Genomic DNA, 19,796 nt, shown 5'->3' on the forward strand with positions numbered 1-19,796 from the left:
CAGGCCTGGCTGTGGATGTTTGCGCACGTCCCTCACCCACAAAAGCGCAATGTAGCTGTTGCTGTTTGGGAGGCAGAGTCTTTTGGTTCTCTCCATCTCTGCCCCACTACAGTGTATAAGACACTACACCAAAACGATGTGTGCAGTATTGTCATTTTTTCACATAGCTGTGATTTAAAATAAAGGCAAGCTAGTTATGCCCATGATAGCCTTATGGAAAACAGTGGTGAGCACTGGTTTAGCGCTCATTGTGCCTAAGTAGCCCCCAAATTGTGAGCTGTTTCAACTTTACTTACCAACAGTTGGGTTAAGAACAAATTCTTTAGATTGGGGTGGGATAGTCCTGTGTAGGTGGTGGCTGGAAGTGTGGGAAATGCTGCCTTACTTTCTGACTGGTTTTAATTTCAATGGAGACTCATTTGCAGCAAGAATGGCACCTGACATTTTATATTCAACTTCGCTTCTCACAATTCAAAGAACACTCTGATCGGCCACCTCCATGCCTCCTTCTCAGCCATCCAGGCCTTTATTTTGTATGTAGTTGTCTGAAAGGCTGCTCTAGGTTCCAGTTAGAATGTCTTAGAGAGAAACATTTTCTAGTCCCCAGTGCAGGTCCCTGTTGAACTCTGAACACAGCTCTGAGTAGTCACCACTCTGAGGTGCCAAGTGCTGACTGCCACTGGAGAAGCAACAGAACCTTCTGGAGCCTCATTAACCTAACGTGATGACTCTAGACTAGCATTTCTTAAACTCTGATGTTGGCAGGCGGCAACTGAAGGTTGAAGAGCAGGTTCTAGTTGGGCAGGTATGGGAGGGACCCAGGCAGGCATCTCTAACAGGCTCTAGGGACCCTATTCCCCTCATTTCCTAGGATGCTGTATACCTGCCAGAGTGTGTCGAACTTCTTTCCATCGGGGAAGGAGAGCTTCCCTGTCTTGTCCTTGTCAATGCGGTAGTGTAGCACTTTGCCCTCATGTAGCAGACACAAGGCATAGGATCCGTTGTTGTCCCTGGCTCTGATCCTGGAAGAGATGAAGATTCCCGTCACTCCCACTCCTATCCTCCGGTGAAAAGAAGTGCCCTGAGAAGGCGGCCGGCAGCAATGTCCTTTACCTGCCGTGGCCAGGGAAGCCCTGTTTACAGCTCGGTGATATCAAGAGCTCACAACGAGGAAATTCTATGGCGTAGGGCTGGACCACCGCCAAGATCCAGAGGGTGGGGCCCCAGGTGGACATCAGGAGAGGCCATGGTTCACCTGGAGCAGTGGCACTGCTCAGGGAACAGCATGTGAGACCCACAGGACCCCAGAGCTGGGCAGGGTGTGGAGTGGTAGTCTGTGCAGCCCTTTGACTCACCTCTTCTCTTCGCTGAGGCCAGAGTCCCAGAGGGTGTTGCTCCCCCACCTAGCCAAGGGGCGAAGGATGGGGGTGTCTGAGGGGAATGTTAACAAAGGAAGCTTCAGACCACGGATGGAGGGGCGTGAGGCCTCCCACTCCCAGGGCCCTCTTCACTCCCTCACATTTTCCCTTCTGCAGGGAGTGGGGGGCAGGGCTAGGATTTAAAATGTTGTTCCACATGACACAGTCAGATGAAGTCACTGGAAGAAGAAAATATCGTCCACTGTGGGGAAGGGAAGGGCAGGCGAAATCAAGGCTGCGCTGGGCTGATCACCCCGGATCACTGCGTGCCCCCCCCCCCTTCCCTTATCCAAGGGAACGAGACCTGTGAGTCTGGTAACAAGCATAAAACATGCCACCACAATGCACAAGCGGTGGCCTATGTGTATAGGGGTGGGGAGGAGGCCTCTTGGGAAGGCCAGGTAGGGGCTGCAAAGGCACAAACCCCTCCCCGCAATTTAGCTGCTTAGTCACACCCACCCTCAGCCCATTTTCTTCTTTCAGCGACTTGAGCCTTTCAGATCATGAGATCTGAGAGAAGGTGAGTCCCGAGGTCCCAGAAAGCTGTCCAGACCTGGCATTTTCTAAAATAAAGGAACCGAGGCACCAAATGTTAAGAATGTGCCCAAACACACTGTATTTTGAGAAGAGTTCAAATGTGCCCAGATGCTAGGACTTCTCTGTTTTGAAGAGATTTCTGATGCCTCCTCCCAGTTGCAAGAGGTCATACACATGAGATGGGTTTGGAAACAGATGTGGGCATACTTTCCTGTCTTCGATCTTGTAGATTCATCTCAAAAAGCTAACCCAAAACTTGAGAGCTGAGCTGTGTTGTGTGGGGTATGAACTTTGTTTTAAAATAAATTTCTTTTCAAGACATGCTCAGCTGTGTACGTTGGATCGGTTCCTGCCACACCCTACTGCTCAGGGCAGCTGGTGCGGATGGAAGGACACATGTAGACCCTCCTTGGCCTCGGTGGGGGCTGATTCTGAAACCTCCACACTGTGACGATAGCTCCTTCCTCCCAGCCCAACCAGGCTACCAGCGCCCTGAAGTATATGCTCCACTTCACAGTTACATGGCCCATGAAAACCAGTTGGTTGCTGTCAAATTACAAACCAACCACAAAGAAATGGTAAGACATATTTTTATATATTGGAGAACAGAATCTATTTTATAATGTGAGATGTGGGGCTATTTATAGTTTGTTTATTATATAAGCATTAGTGGCAAACAAATAGGAGAGTTTGGAAGTATAAGGAACTATACAAATTCTTAATTCCAAGCACTAAGAATGTATGCTTATACATATGAAAGGTGATCATGGGAGCATGATGTCCACAGGCCATTCCAAAATATCATTCTCCTTGATTCAGAGTCCTTAATATCTTTGACCTCAAAGCCCTAGAAACAGTTAATGAGATATGAACTCTGGTTTTCTGATTTTTATGACCAATCTCCACCACTCCATCTTGCCTTATGCCTTGACTGATTTTTTTTCTTGTTAAAACTGAGACAGAGGGTCACAGATTGTCCAGGTGCAGTTACCTCATTAGAAATCTGGAAAATGCAAATTAAGACCACAATGGAATGGAAATAACATGACATACTCTTCTAAATGGCAAACTTTAAAAAGGCTCCTGATACTAAGTATTGCTGAGAATGGGAGCCACAGGCTCCCAGGAAAACTGCCAGTGGGAGTGCGAATCTGACCGTTCTAGAAAAATAATTTGGAATTTCCTACTGAAATTAAACCTATTCATCCTTTGTGAATCAGCAATCTACTCTCAGGTATACAAAATTTGTCCAGTCTGCACCCAGAAATTATGCTGGGATGTTTATAGCAGCTTTATCTGTGATCACAAAAATCTATAAAGAAACCGAATGTTCATTGACCGCAGAGTGAGTAAATTGTGGGATATTCATACGATGTAATACCATAGTACAAAAAATGAACCAAGAGCAGTGATATGAAGCACGGATGACTTTCACGAGCATAAAATCTATGCCATGATTCCATATGCACAAAGTTCCCCAAAAGGCAAAACAAATGGTTTTGTTCAGAGGCGCACACTACTTTAGGTGTTAAAACCAAAAATCAATAAATAAGTAAAAAAGAGGAAGAAGAAGAAAAAAAGTGAAGGCATGCTGGACACAAGAGTCCAGGAAGTGGTATCCTCTGGTGGGGTGGGGTGTGAGAAACGGACCTTCTGCGATGCTGGTGTATTGTTTCTTAACTCCGGTGGTGTTTGCTTTGTAATTATTCACTAAAGTGAACACATAGAGTGATGCACCTTTTTGTATGTTTAATAGTTCATAACAAACATAGTATACAGAGAGAACTAGTGCAAGGTGGAGAGTCTCTTGCTTTTGAACAAGCAATTTCTGCAAAGGCATCTTTCTTTGAGGCTCCCCAGAGAACAGGTCTTCGAGGAGAGTCTTTCTCCCAGAGCTCATGTCAGACAGCCTATGCCAGTTCCCAGAACAACAGTGGCGACAGCTACCATGGGAGCACAGTCTAAGGACAGCAAACACAAGGACAGGCTGTGGACATGCAGCCTGAGCAGCCCCCCAGACAGCTGGCAGGAAACGAGGGCAGAGAAGGGAAACCCACAGGCCCAACAGCTGTAGGTGGCAAAGCCCAGAAGCTTGGTGGCATTAACGGCCAGTAACTGTGAGGTGTCTTCTGGCTGTAGGCAGATCCTGGGGTAGGCTATTTTAAACCTAAAATATGGGAAATACTGGTTTGGAAGTTGAAGCAGCTCCTCTTGGGCCCCCTGTTCCTCAGGAAAGTACCCCTCTGCCCCACACACCCACCAGGTGTGTCACACAGGCACCCAAAGAGGGGAAGAACAAAAGTTAGTCTTCTGACTCCTTTTAGGGCTGCTGCCTTCCAACTTCAGGATCAGTGGTCTCAGGCATGTTCACAGAAGCCCTAGAATACTTTTCCCCTATGTCTCTTGGAAGAGTCAAGCAGATTTGTGTTTTGCTATTACAGAGAGTGGGATTTCAGTGCTTTGAACTGGAGCAAAGCTGCAAAGCTTTCTTAACTGGCCTTAAGATTGTCTTATTGTCATGTGGCATGGTGACTCTCCTTGGTGAGAGGGCAGAATAGCCACCCTTCTCTAAGGCAGACAGCCTTAGGCTCTGTGATGAGCAAGCCTTGCACCTCGCAGACGTGAAAACACTTGGCAAAGGTGAGGTGAGGAGAGTGTTGGTTCTGCAAGGAGGGGGTGAACTTCTATGCCCTCCTGGATGGGAGAGAATATGTGGTGGTGATGCCCAGACACTAGTGGGGAAGTGAGGACTCAGGAGGTGGTGGGACGCCCCAAGGTGGCTAGACCTATCAAGATATCTGTACATTGCATTGTGTCTGCTGCAGACAGAACAGCTGGGGCACTTCCTAGCCCACCATGAATTCTCATTCTCCTATGCATTTTTTTTTTCCCATGGCAGAGCAGAGCATGGCTGGCTGGAGAGGAAGGAGGGCACCTGGGATGTGTCATGTGCATAAGATAGACAGTCACTGTGGCTGTGGTGGCCATACAGATAGATGAGAGGAGAATCCACGGCTGGCATTCACACTTCTGTTCAGGCCTGATGCTGTATCGGGTAGTCAGATATTGCCACATGGGGCCCAATAGCAGCTTCCTAAGAGACAGAGAGTTGGGGGGTAGGGAAGAAGAGTTTGTGGGAATGACATGCTGGACAGTATGCATGCTGATATAAGGACAAGAGCCCCCTAATTCAGGAGAGGTACCAGTCCTAATATCCAACAAAGATAAAAGAAAATGAAACTGCTGGGTACTTTTTGCCTCGCACCATAGCAAAATAAAGGCGCATGTGCATTCCATACGAACAATGAAAGTAGGATCAGTGCAGAACACAGGTCCAAATCTGGGGCCATGCCAAGATTCTTTCGTTCATCTGCCTTTTTAAAGATTATAGTACAAATTTTCCCAAAACATAAAGAAGCATGAGTTACAATAGAGGGAGTAGGGAAGGAAAGAGAGCAGGAAAGATAGGGATTTATATCTCCAAGAACTTTCAGTACTGGAATCATCAGGTGTGAAATATAGATTATCTATGTATGAAATGTTCAAAGAAACAAGATGGAAATCACAAAAACTAGCAAGCAATAGATACTCCCCAAAATGCTCAGGAATATTTTAAAAAACTACAATGACAACAAATAAAATTGCTAGAAATAAAAAAAAAAATGTATTGGTGGGGGAAATAATCAGTGAATAAGCTTACTAGATTAGACACAGATGAAACAAAAGTTAGTGAACTGGAAGACAGATCTAAAGATATTACCATAGCACACAGAGAAAAAACAATAGAAAATAAGAAGGAATGTAGGAGATGGATTGAGAAGGTCTAACATATGTTTAACAGGAGCTTCTGAAAGAATAAATGGTAAAAAAGAAAGATAGTAATATTTGAAGAAAAAAATGGCTATTTTCTAGACTGATAAAGAAAATAATTCATGGTTGTATAAATCTTAAGCCAATGGCGATCAGGTATCTGTGCTTCCTACAACCATGAATTATTTTCTTTATCAGTTCTAGAAAATACTCAGCCATTTTTTCTTCAAATATTACTATCTTTCTTTTTTACCATTTATTCTTTCAGAAGCTCCTGTTAAACATATGTTAGATCTTCTCAATTCATCCCCTACACATTACCGTGTTTATCACCCAAACAACTCAGAAAAAACATTAGTTTCCCTATTTTTCCATTGAGTAAACTGAGGTCAGAGAGATGAATTAATGGTTTAAATCACAGAGCTAGCAAGTGGCTGGGCTTGTCTGACTTCATGGCCTGAGTTTTTTTATTATCCCACTTAAGTTTCTATAAGTAGAAGTAGTTTTAAGGTTAACTCTGTCTCAATCAGTCAAATAATACAGTATTTGGGGGGTGCTGAAAGAACATTCCCTACACATATGGTTAGAGACCCTCCAATGAATGCTGAAAATCTCAAATGACCACTGTTCTTATTATAGCTTAGGTAGGTATCGGGCATCTCCAATAGGTTCAAATGTGGTCCCTAGAAAGCAGGGTCAACATGACTTGGAAACTTGTCATAAATGCAAACTCTTGGGCAATAACTTAGACCTAGTGAGTTAATACTCGGGGCTGGGGTGACCCGGTAATCTGTGCTTTTAACCAACCTCCATGTGGTTCCCAAACACATACGAGGTTGAAAACCAGTGCTTATATCATCTCCTCTGGACTTTGTATCCATCTTGTGGAACCCAACTGAAGGTACGGCCTTCATTCTTCATCCTTTATTCTAATTTACGTTTCTTCCTTGCTCACTCTCAAAGTGTTCCTGAGTGGACAATCCACCCTCGTAGAAGGGAATTCCTGTCTGGTGCGAATGCCTCCCTGTTGCACAGTTTGTCACTCCTGTCCCCACTCCTGGCCAAGCCATGCTCAGGTCATGGTGCTGGCCCTTAAGACTCTGCACTGACACTTTCTTTGCCTGGGAATACTTTTTTTCCTTCTCCACTAACTCTCTTCTCCTCACTGCTCAGTACGCAGCTTAAATGTCCCTTTACCCAGAAAGGTTTCTCCCACTGAGACACTGTTTTGAGTGTTGGCGATCAGTACCTGAGTTTATGGCATTCAGAATAAGTGGGACTGATGGACATTAAATAAGTGAAGAGAAACAAAATATAAGATAATACTGGTTAGTCAGCAGTGTCATTAAGGTACATGGGATGACCATAATCAATGCAACATGACACTGCTGGCATTTGGTGCCTTAAACAACTATGGATGCCGTTAAATGTTGGTTCATGGAAGGACAAGCTGATTTGAATGGCTGCAAAGTAGGCAGGAGACACATTCTTTAGGAAAATGTGAATGAAGCCTGAGAAGAATCAGTGAGGAAGGAATAGACAGCTGGCAGAGCCCCTGGGCTGTCCCAGTGCAGGTGCTGCTTACAGCAACCCTCTTGTTTAACTGCGGAGTGGGTGGCCCTCCCTGACTGTGGCTGTCCTCCAGCGAGTCTGAGAGCAGGTATTTGAACCAGCAAGAAGTCAGGAGGTCTCACTCACTGTTTAGGTTATACAATTTGGGCTGACTTAATCACATCAAGATGCTGTATATATAGTCCCATGACATTTGTGTTGGACATTATTCCTAAGAAGATAGTAAAAGTCCAAACCTCAGGGGGAAATGAACTGATAGGTGACACATTGAGGAAAAGATGTTCCCCTACCATGGGGTTTCTGCCAGTAGCCATTACTGCATCCACTAATCTAGGGGTCCCCAAACCCTGAGCCATGGACCGGTACTGGTCTGTGGCCTGTTAGGAACAGGGCCACACAGCAAGAGGTGAGCAGTGGGTGGGTGAGCAAAGTTTCATCTGTATTTGCAGCCACTCCTCAGCACTAGCTAGCATCACCACCACAGCTCTACCTCAGATAATCAAGCATTAGATTCTCATAGAAGCACTGGTTCCTGGTGGCAGAAAGGTTGGGGACCACTGCCCCAAGCCATCATTCCAGGCATTGCTGGTGCCAATCTGGCAGCTCTGTACTTATTTTTAGGATCACTTTTTTTTTTTTTAAAGAGTACATGTTTAAAATCATTTCCAAAATAATAGGTATTATGGTAAAGTCTTAAAATAGATACTTAGAAAAAAACATTTAATTGCTAAGAAAAGTTTACAAAGTTAGGTAAGTATTATTCTGCATTCTTGATCATGGGGCTACATTGCCCTTGGTAAGTGTCCAACGTAAGAATGGAATAGTTGTCCATTGAGGCACCCAGTTAGCATCTCTGGAGGGTCACTGAGCAGTGACGAACAAGTGAGTGTGCCTTGCTGGCAGTGCCACTGTGTCACCTTGGCCAAGGCACCTCGGGAATAAGGTTAACACCTGACCAAGACAGCTCCTTACCTTCTCTTGACCACAGACGTGGCCTCAAGGTGGACTGCATTTCTAGGACCTTAGAACTGAGATTTACATTGACCACTAAGGACAACGATGAGCAGATCTTGGGATGCTCACCTTATCTCTAAGGTTATAAGGCTGAAGTCTACAAACCAGCTTGTGATCTACCTGCACTACCTTTCATTCGAGTTACTCTCAGCAAATCTTATTTAATATCCACCCTACTAGCACTTTGTTCCAAGTAAAAATAGAAGTAAAGTCTGAGATCTTGGATGAAATGTGAATGAACAAACTGTGGTGTTTGTACTTTGAAGGCATAGCCACAGACATTGCTAAACATCTACATTTGCCATTAAAAGCAGATTATGTGACTGAAAAACATTATCCTTCGATTATGTCCCTCAGTGCCCAAGAAGTGTGCTCACTTTGGACTCAGACCGGGCAAAAAGAATGCTGAATTACAAGTAACAGCTTTGACTGGAATTGTCTTATAGCAGGCCAGTAACATGGTGTGCCAAGTGATAACGTGTGGCCACTTCCCGCGGTGGTGTGGGTCCAGTAACGGAAAGTCCAAGTTACCCCTGGTTGTCCAAGCAGGCCTGGGAGTATGAGGTGAAGGGAAAAAGACACAATACTTACAAAAATTTTCCATTTGTCTTTGAACCTATCAGGACAATTTGCTCAGATTCATCCCGAGAAATTTTCCCGTGGAACCAGGGCATTTTTTCATGGGCTGTGGTGGCGATCAGCTTCTCCAGCTGAGGCTTCTGGCTGATAATGGCCTGCTCCAGAGCTTGGCCCTGCCACAAGTGGAGGAGAGCAGAGCGATTCTAAGTTAAATGAAAAATGGCACAGAAATCATTTCCAATGTGTCCTAAGTCCTGACATGGCAAAATACAATCAAATTTGTTTGTTCATTTATTCACTCAGTAAATAAAGCCAGTAAGATCTTATATATTATTAAAATACCTTCAAGTGTGTAAATAACAAAATAAATTTTAGAATACTAAGGTTATCGGCCTTTTAAAAGCCACACAGGCTTTAGAAACCACTGGTATAATCTGTGAGGCCTCCTGCACTTTTTAGATCCGTTGTCTACTGGAACGGATTTTTCTACATTGAATCCGATTATTTATTGACAATTAGGAGGCCTTAAGATGTGTGTAACAGAGACATGTGCTTTCCCGCCTGCCTCTACAAGGCTGCACTGTGCACAATTACACATACTGCTGCCTGAAACTGCAGGCAACGTCCAGGAGACAGACCTTGACAATGCAGAAACGACAAAGTGAAAACAAAAATGGGAAAGAGGCTGACAGCTAAGTGAATTCACTTCCTCATCGTTCTTGGTGGGAGAGAAACAGATATTCTTCACAGTTGTAAATGAAGAAGCAAAGTTTGATTGTTTGAAGTTATAAAAGAACCATAATAGGTAAAAAACAAAAATATAACCAACCCAAACTAGGAGAAGGAAGGGAAGAGGGAAGATAGAAAAGAAAGAGAGCAGGAAAATTTTGTCGGGCCTCACAGATGAAATGATAAGTTTCATTTCATTTCATAACCAAAGCAATAAGTGATAAGTTACATACTAGAGAGGCCTGCAAAACAAAGCAAATTGGGGTCAAAGTGAAAGGGTATAGAATAGTACTCAGCCAGGACAAAGGATGAACTGCTGACAGGCAAGGCCACACAGCTGACTTGCAAATGCACTACACTGCGTGAAACAAGCCAGTCTGAAAAGGCTACATGCTGTGTGATTTCATTTATGTGGCATTATGGAAAAGACAAAACTATAGGACTAATCAGATGAGGGACTGCCAGGGGCTATGGTGGGGGATGGCATAAGAGTGCTTGACGGAAGATAGAACTGTTATATATCTTGGCTGGGGAGGGGGCTACATTATGCTATGTGTTTGTCAAAATTCATAGAACTGCACACCTAAAAAGGATAAATTTTATGGTATATAAAGTGCAACTCAATAAATCTTATTTGACTTTGAGAAGAGTAAAAGGATGGCCTAAGACGCATCCAATAAATGCTAATAAAAAATACTGGGCACACAGTATTATTATCTGTCTGCAAGATTGAATTTAGTACAGAACATATTAAAGGAGTGAAGGGAGTCACTGAATATAATCCTCAAAAGCTTGTGTGGTCATAACTCTGTACGTATCAGATAACACAGCAGAACACAGGGTACACACACCAAGAAGTGCAATCAATCAGAATGACTGAACTCATAAGTCTGAGAAGGAGAATGTCAACCATCCTGTTGACTCCTGACATCAAGTGCTGTTGAGAGTGTGGCAGGTACATAAGTTGTCACAGCCTCTGGGACTTTTCTGGATGACAACTTGTCAATACACACAAATTAAACACACACATCCTTTGTTGTGGCAAACCGAATCTGTTCAGGGTTATCTTGCAGATACTGTCTGAAGGCTCAGAAGAAGGTGTATAGAGGGATATTACTGGAAGCATTATTTATAAACAATAAAAGTGTCCATCACTAGGTGTTAGTTAAATAAATTGTGGTGAGTAGGAAGGAATATCAGGCAGCCACAAACCGGTTGGCACAGTTATGTGTGTGCTGATACAGAATGTTCTGCAGGAGATGTTAAGAAGCTATAAAATCAAGCACCAATCAATGTGTCTAGTAGGACCCCCCCACCTAGGTAAATAAAGAATGGGAGGTGCCTGTGATGTCTCCCTGAAAGGACCCAGCATGAACTGGGTGACAGTGGTTTCCTGCGGTGAAGACACCCACATCGCTGGCAAGCAGGGGCCGCCCTCTCAACTGTGACTACAAGAGAGTAAAGGCTGCCTTCTTGGAGTGAGAAAATTTTTGTCCCACGTTAATGACTAAGGAGATGGCTGCTTATCTGAAGCACCCCTCTGCACAGACTGGGGTGCCTGTGTGGAATTCCTGAGCCTATGAGTGCACGAGACCCCGCATAGCGGTGGGACTGGCTGTGGCCTACCTGTAGGTTCCAGGTCTGCTTTACGTACTCCCGGATGAGGTTCTCCTTCAGGTCCTCAAAGGGTCCGGTCTTGGGCTGCACCCCAGGTGGCCGGTTGAAGGGTTTCTTGAGGAGGCAGATGAGGCCATCTGACTCCTGGGAGTGGTAGTGGCAGAGCTCAGCAGGGCTGGCGTGCGTCCTGCCGCCTGCGATGGCGTAGGTCCCGTTCAGCTCCCGCTCGATGGTGTAGTGGTGTGCCTTGTGCCCATGTGCCACCGATAGGGCGAAGCCACCCAGGTAATTACGGCTCTGGCGCAGCAGGTAGAGCCCATCACTCATTCCACCCTGGACCAGGTAGTCCTCAGCCTCCTCACGGGTGATGTTTCCAAAGAAGAATGGCAGGTGGTTGGCACTGTCGGCCATGTTTGTGGCCATGCTTGTCTCCCCTCACCACCAAGGGTGCACCGTGTCCACCTGGGCAAAAAGAAGAGGGACATCGGTCAGCACATGGGCAGCAGGAATAACTGTAACATCACCAGCCTTTCAACACTGGAGACAGGCCCTCCTTTATGGGAAGCTTGGTGTGTAGCCCTAACATGCTGTCCATCCTTCTGCTCACATAATCGTTAGATTTCCAAACACGCATTCTTAATATGAAAACTGACAACAGAGTATTGGACAAACGTGGCCACCGAAACTTTATTTCTTCCTTTTGGTGGGGAAAGAGTTCTTAGAGACACTGAAAAGAGAAGTCCTATTGCAAAACAGGGCTGAGGAGGAGGAGGCCCCATGGTCAGCCGGTGCATAGGGCGGAACCCAGACGAGCATGTGCCCATCACTCTCTCGAGATGAAGACAGCTGTGAAGAATACCCGCTGCTGGTCAGAGTATGTGCAGCGAAGACGTAAATGACCACTTCATCTGAACGCCAGGGGTCTACTGTGTCATATGCTATAGTTAGGCACCAGGGAGCTGAAGTGCCTGGCACATGTACACGCCACATAAAACTGTGACGGTGGTCACCACAGCTTACACACCTTTGGCTGAGAAATGGGACCAACAAGCTGCTGCCCTGAGGCATGAAGAGTGACACCCTCCCAGAGCCCCAGGCCTTGGGCTGCACACTGTTCCATCCCTCCACGCCTACGGGCCACTTCCAGGTACCTGCCGTGTACCATCTCGCATTGAAGAAATAGTGTAGGTTTTACATTTGATGAGGACACCTGTCACAGGAAAGATATGTCTTCACTAAACAGACATACACACAGTAACACACAAATACACAGAGGCACACACATATACACACGCAGATACACGATTATGTGAAACAGCCTCTTCTTAACATAAATTATCTTGCATGTGGCTATAAACATAAGCATACCTGTTCGAGAAAGCAGTGGTCTCCAACCTTTTTGGTACCAGGGACTGCTGTTCCTAATAAAATCTAATGCCTGATGGTTTGAGGTGGAGCTGAGGCAGTGATGCTAGCGCTGGGGAGCAGCCGCAAATTCAGATGAAGCTTCGCTCACTCGCCCGCCTGTCACTCACCTCCTGCTGTGTGGCCTGGTCCTAACAGGCCATGGACCAGTACCATTCTGGTCCACAGCCCAGGGACTGGGGATCCCTGCAATAGAGGCAGTAGACTTTTTCTAGGCAATATTGTCAAATCAGTGCTCCCAAGGGAGCCCCTGATAACATATGAGTTTATTATAATTTGATGGTACAAATAATTTTCTTGCTTGCTTCTACCATTTGATTTATTTTTCTTTGTTCAATTTCTAAAAATTCATCTCTCAATACGGTTTTTTGTTTGTTTGTTTGTTTGTTGTTGTTGTTGTTTTTAAAGTACAGTCCACTATTAATAAGAAGACCTCTCTGGAGAGAGTGTGAGTTGATGTGTCTTCTGGAAGTATTTCTTCTCTTCTGCTTCTTCTTCTCCAGCTAATCCTTCTGTGACACTTGTGTTGCAGGTTCGGCCCCTGCCCGCCTCAACAGTAAGGCCCTAAGTGCTTCTTTCTCACACACTGTCTTCTCAGGACTGGCTCCAACAGAGCCCAACCAAGGCCTTTTCGTGGTCTCCAACCTCCTTTCCAGAACACAAGCCCTGGTGATGGGGATAATTGCCCGTGTTCCCGCCACTGTCCACAGGAACCTGTCAGCACACTGCTGTTCTCAGCCCTATTTTTCAGTATTCTGGCTCACTATGGCAAATCCCAAGACTTTTGCTTTTGCGTTCAGCCTTACTTGGGATACAGCTACCATCTCAACAGCTCCTGCCACCGTTGAGACAGCTACAGACAACAGCTTCCCTACTGCGCACTGTCCTCCACACACCCATCAACCATCAACTCAGCCACCCCCATGATACCTGGTACTCACTTACAGGCACTGCTTAAATCTGCCTTTGCCTTGGACCCCCGTCTGTAGCTCAAACTCTAACAGCCACCAGGATAATTTTCTCAACAGTGCCTAGAACTTGCTATCTATTATTATCTATTTCAACATTCTCTTATTCTTCTTCATGTGTGAAACCACTTTATTCAAAAGCTCAAAACTTAGAAACAGAAGAGGCACACATCTGCACAGGTAGCTTTTCAGTCTGGGAAGCTTCAGGTTATTTTCAGGTGAGCTCCTCAAAACATTGCAGCAGCACTTGCTCTTTGGGGGCCTTTTAATGACAGAGGTTAAATGTGTAATTTCATGATAGAAAAATGTTTTGTGACACGAAACAATGTTTTGTGACGCCTGGGGCAATGTAGCATTCTACCCTGCTTCATAGCATTCTACCCTGCTCCATAGCATTTCCCCATAGGTAGCAGTCCTTTAACACAACATAATTTACTACTGAACTTGATTCTCATCTGGGCAGCAAGAAAAGGATGCCTTTGTTCGCTGCCCTATCTCAGCCCCTGGAGCAGTTCTTGCACGTGGCAGGTGGTCAAAAATATTTGTTGAATAACAAGTAGGATTAAAAGCCAATTTAAAAATAAGGGGTACAGAGCAATCCAGTTTTGTTTTTAAAAGGCCATATGTACACACACGAGTAATAATATACACACCGAGAGTGAGAAAGAAGGAGAAAGTCTGAAAGAATGGGGGGTAGAGTGGAAGTAACATGAGTAGTTTTACTGACTTCTTTTGTATTTAGTGTTGAAACCTCTGCAGTGCCTGTTTGCTCTTCCACCCACTGTCCTCTGCCTGGCCTTCACTCCCACACTCCATGAATCTGCTCTTCTCAGTGTCATCAACCACTAAGTAGCCAAACCCAAGGTCACCCCTTTGGCCCTATCTTGCTTGACCTTCTGGCAGCACTGAACACAGCCCAACACCCTCACTTTGATGGGTCAGTCTCTCTTGTTTGTGCCCCCTCTCACCCTCCATGGCTCTTTCTCTCTCTTACTCTGCAACCCAATCCTGGGTTTTCAGCCCTATCTTCTCCTTCCACAGGGCCGCACGATGGGCATCATGCCCAGGAACTCACATTCGCCTCTCTCCACTACGCTCCTGACCTAAACGCTGTTTACTTGATGTTTCCACACCAATGTCTAACAGACAACTCAGCCTTCACGTGCTCAGAATGGGACTTTTGATGACTCATGCATGTTCCTCCCTCCAACTTTCCAAACTGAGGAAATGACACCAACCGTAACCAGTGGCTTGGGCTGAGACCTTAGAGTGTTGCAGGATTCTGCCCTCTCACTCATCATTCACGTCTAATCCACTAAACCAGAAAACAAACAAATAAACCGTGTTTTCTACCTGATGCAGCCATCCATCCCATGCTGGAATAGGTTCCTGTGGGAAGCATGAGTTCTGTGCAGGGACCATGCTCTAATGGGGGCTGGAGAATCTAGGAGATTAGATCAGCTGGTCTCCAGTGATTTTTCATTAGCTCTTCTCTAAAATATATCCCGAGCCATGGCTTCTGTCTCCCTCGATGCTGTCTGGTAGAAGCCACACCACCTCTCACTCATGTCGATGAACGTTTTACCCAGTTTTCCTTTCCAGCAGCCCTCTTCATGGTCCATTCCCTACACAGCAGGCAGCACGAGGTTGGCAAGCCAATACTCATCCCCATCACATCCCAAAGCCTCTTTAAACCCTACTTCCCTAAATGGTTTGGCCTGAGCCCCATGCTCATCTTGCACAAATAATTATGCCCATGGTCATCATGTCCAGTCATACTGCCCTCCTTCCTGTCCTAACATGATGGGGCCTTTCCTGTCCCTGACCATCACACTTTCATTGGGTTGGTTTCTCTTTCTCAGGCCTGTGGTCTCAGCTCATGTCACCTCAGAGAGATGTATGCTGATGACTGTGTCTAAAGTGGCTTCATGCCCCTGTTTATTTTTATCTCACCAAAGAGTTTATTTCTTTCATTGCGTTCAACACAAGCCTACCCTTCTGCCCTTAAAATGTAAGATTCAGTGTCTGGAAGTGTTGACCTGCATCACCAACACTTAGGGACTTCCCAGGTGCTCACAAAATACCTGTTAAATGAAAATACACAGATCTTTCCTTCTCAGAGTTTCTACAGTGAATGCATACTCCTTTTGTAACACAAACTCTCAATATACAGAGGCTGTTTTCCCAAGTGGAGAGCATGGTGCCAGAGTCAGAGAACTCTGGAGAACACTAAACAACTCCCTTTAGATTCCTAGCCCTGAAGGAGCATGGCACCTGCAGAGGTTCACTGCCTCCTGAACAGATCTGTTCCAGCCTGGGATGGATGTGCCTGGTAGAAAAGGCTTTCTCAGCTGATGCTCTGCCTCTCCTCCTTTGGCCCCAATCCTCCATATGTCCACAGGATACACAGAGCTTCCAGTTCTGCTTCTCCAGACAGTCTTCAGATGCATGTCCCCAGCTCCACTCCAAGCTCATGCACCCTCCCTCTCTCAACGATATCCCAAGGAGTCTACTACCCTGGTCACTTTGCCTCATGCAATTCCATTTTGTCTAAAACCCTCTTGAAAGGGCAACAGCTTCTATGCTGTGACTTCTGAGATCTAAGCACACATGGGCACAGGACACTCCTGGATCTGCACTCAGTTGTCCACAAATAAGGCCGGTGTGGCCTCAGCAACCCAGTATCCACACTGGGCTTCTGATAATGCAAAGCTGCCCTTTTCACAAGTGGCCTTGATTTACACACTGAGATGGCTGCATCACCCCCTCTCACTCCTTTTGTTGGTTTCACCTATTTCCATGTCACCTTTCATTACATTAGCTCAGGGTTTCTCAACCTTGGCGCGCATGACATTTGGGCTGGATCATTCTTTGTTGTCCATTATCAGCAGTTTAGCAGCATCCCTGGCCTCCATCCACTAAGGCCAGTAGCACCCCCAATCCTCAATCACGATAATCCCAAACTACCTCCAGACATTGCCAAATGTTCCCTGGGGGCCAAATTACCTTGATTGGAAACTATAGTGTTAGAGGTTTTGGCCATCCTACGAATCTGATATACATGTTCCATTGCACTAGCATCTTCAACAATAATTTTGATTTATGAATATCCCCTTCTCAATTCATTAACATCATTACTTTGAGCAAAGGACAGGGAGGGTCAAAAAGGGAGGTGCTCCCAGGAGGTAAGTGTGCCCTGGTCCCAGAGGCAGCAGAACAAAGGCTGAGAGCTGAAAGGGCTGGCATCTCATCCATACTTGTGTGACCCGGGCACATTAGCACCACGGGCTTGCACCTCTGTCAGGGGTCAGAGAAGTAACAAAGTCACCAGAACTAACTGAAGTAACAATGAATGTGTAGAGAGGCAACTGGTAGAAAAGAGAAGAACTGGGTCACAGTGGCCTGCTGAAGAGAAAGTCATGGACAGCCACACTTCAAAGGAGTGTGAGTGTGTGTGTGTGCACATGCATACTCGCTTGTGTGTACGCATACTTTTAGACAGACGCATGCACATCCACATAAAGATGAAGGAGATTTGGACCAAATCAAAGACAATACTTTCTTATCTCAAAATCCTGCATAGTGTCAGTCGTGCTTCCTCCTGCATACAACACACTCTAAGGGGTTGCATCGAGAAGGGAACCTGTTTCTTCTGTGGGCTCTGGTTCTGCCTGCCCCACCCCAAGGAGCTCCACCAGCAGCTCTCCCAGAGTTGGCAGAAACGAATGCTTGTAATCCCCTCATATCTAACTAGCACCCTCGTGCCCTCCACATTTTATTTAAGCTATCCTGTGTCCTTTTGACCTTTCTGACATGTTACAACCTCTCCTTCCAAGTACACTTTCATGGCCCATCTCCCCAGTCTCAGGACTAAGGCTGCCTGCACAACATTTGCCTTTTAAAACACATTTAGCTTGGAAAATATCACTTGTGTAGTTCTATCTTACCAGACAGCAATTTCAAAGATTAAGAGGAATAGCCAGTGCTTACAACATAAATACAATGTTTCAGATAACATTTGAAATAACTTTAAAGTATCATGTTTCTGCGGCAGCCTGAGTAAAAGATTAGGTCCAGATGCTCTGAAAAGCGGTCTGGAACCTATGTGACTCTGGTGGAAGGAAACTTTATTCCCTGCAGAGGAACAATCAGAGTGAAGTCAACAAGGTGAAGTCAATATGCCCATCCCACTACTTAGCCCTCTTCAGACTTATAACCTCCTAAAGCCATTAGAATAGATACTCCATGAGGGTCAGTATGTTTACTATTTTGTTCCCTTCTGTCCAGAACACAGGCTATTATGAGAATGGGTCTCCTACCCTGCCATGTTTGGTGGAGAGTGAGAATGCAGAGGTGGCAGGCAACCTCTAAGACTCTTCCGAGGCCCCACAGATACTGGTATCCATGCCTTTGTGTGCCACCCCACCTCAACCCTACCCCCCATACTGACTGGGGGCCGGTTGCATGGTGACAGTGCGGGATGCCTGCTAGTCCACAGAAGCCCATCCAGTTTCCCCTGGTCCCTGGATTTTTAACCTGAGGAGAAGCCAGGGGCCATGTCATGAAGACACACATGCAGCTCTTTGGGCAGCTGAGGTCTCCAGCCAGCAGCCAGCATGACTTGCCAGCTATAAGAGTAAGCCACCTGGGAAGACAGTCCTCCAGCCCAAGTAGAGCCTTCAGATGATGCAACACATTTGATTGCAGCCTTGTGGGAGACCCTGAACTGAACCAAGTCATCTCAATCCACATAAATTATGATTATATCTGTTTTAAGCCATTAAGTTTAGGGTAATCTGTTATATAGCAACATATAACTAATACAACATGTGGAATAGGCTCAAGTGAGAGAAGCAGTGGTGCTTAATAATAAACACTGAATGATTTATTGACAAATGAGGCCACATAATCTTAAGGAGGGCAGAAGGAAGGTAACCAGAGGCTGAGCTTGGGCAGAGTCAGAATAAAACTTTGCAGTATGAGCAGGGATGAGTAGGTAAATTGCTAATGTCAGGAAGGAGGGAGTTGAGCTACACGCAGCCAGTGTGAACTCCTAGAAGCTTCCACCTCCCTCTGTCTTCATTCATCTCCACCTCTAGCTCTAGAAGATGGTCAGAGGCACTGGGTCCTAAACCCTTCAAGGGCCACAATATCCGAGCCTGGGAACCAGGACCAGAGGCAGATCCCAAAGTTCAGATTAATTTATTGTTACTAACAATATTATAACTCACCAACCTTCACAGTGTTCTTTCCCTTCTTTCTCTTCTTTTTATTTTACCAATATTACTACATTTGCTCTATTTTCTTCATCTTACGCATCTTATAGTCGATTCTTGTTATTCACAGTAGTTATGTTCTATAAAGTCACTGACTTTTCAAATACTGAACCACTGCTCCTGGAGAAAGACAGAGTTATCTTCCTGAAAGCCTGTGGTTATGACATTTTAGTCAACCAATCGATATACAACCTTGTTTCATGTGTGTTTCTGTTTATATAAACTTATTTCCAATATGTTGTTGACTTTTTAACATTGAGCTCACAGCTAATAGCACTGTAACTCATGACTGAATAAAGTTCACCTAATATGCGTGTTTTCTCCATAAGGCACATCGTAGCCTTCCTGTACTTAGGATCATTAGACAGCACTCAGTACTATGCTTGGGAACCATTCAAACAGCAAAATCACCAAGAAAAAGCATAAAAAATGCAAAATTAAAAAAAAAAGTGGCTCTAAGTAGCATGAAAATGACACTTGTTTGTAGTATGAGCTGAGACAAGAAGGCGGAAAATCATTTCCTTCAACTTCAGCTGGGAATATATGTGTTGGGTGATTCAGATTTTTTGCCACTGTGCATGTCCACAAATGACCACATAAGTGCAGTGAGTTTTGATTTGGGGATGCAAATAAATTTTAAGAAGGTGAATTTGTAAATATAAACTCCATAAATAATAAGGGTCAACTGTAAGTAACTTTCTGCCACTCTCTCTACTTCCTAAACAGACCCATCTTCATCAATAAAAATATATCATTTTGCCTCGGTATAAGACTGTGCTCTTAATTGTAGTATCCTTATTCCCTAAACTTATGTTTGTTTCAGTGTTTTTTAAACTTGGCATGAAACCAGA

General features: G+C 45.1%; 1 protein-coding gene across 3 annotated transcripts in view; it reads right to left on the reverse strand.

Moving 5' to 3' along the window:
* The window catches only part of SYK (spleen associated tyrosine kinase), a 90,074-nt gene that overhangs the window by 36,053 nt on the left and 34,225 nt on the right, over nt 1-19,796 (reverse strand). For all 3 annotated transcript variants that reach the window (XM_011372361.2, XM_011372359.2, XM_011372360.2), the window contains exons 2-4: nt 11,286-11,738; nt 8,943-9,103; nt 884-1,022 (exon numbers count right to left, since the gene is read on the reverse strand). In XM_011372361.2, coding sequence (XP_011370663.1) covers nt 884-1,022; nt 8,943-9,103; nt 11,286-11,699 — 714 coding nt within the window. In that variant the 5' untranslated portion in view covers nt 11,700-11,738. The remainder of the gene's footprint in view (nt 1-883; nt 1,023-8,942; nt 9,104-11,285; nt 11,739-19,796) is intronic.

Source organism: Pteropus vampyrus, unplaced genomic scaffold (genome assembly GCF_000151845.1).
Source record: "Pteropus vampyrus isolate Shadow unplaced genomic scaffold, Pvam_2.0 Scaffold205, whole genome shotgun sequence".
Taxonomy (NCBI): domain Eukaryota; kingdom Metazoa; phylum Chordata; class Mammalia; order Chiroptera; family Pteropodidae; genus Pteropus; species Pteropus vampyrus.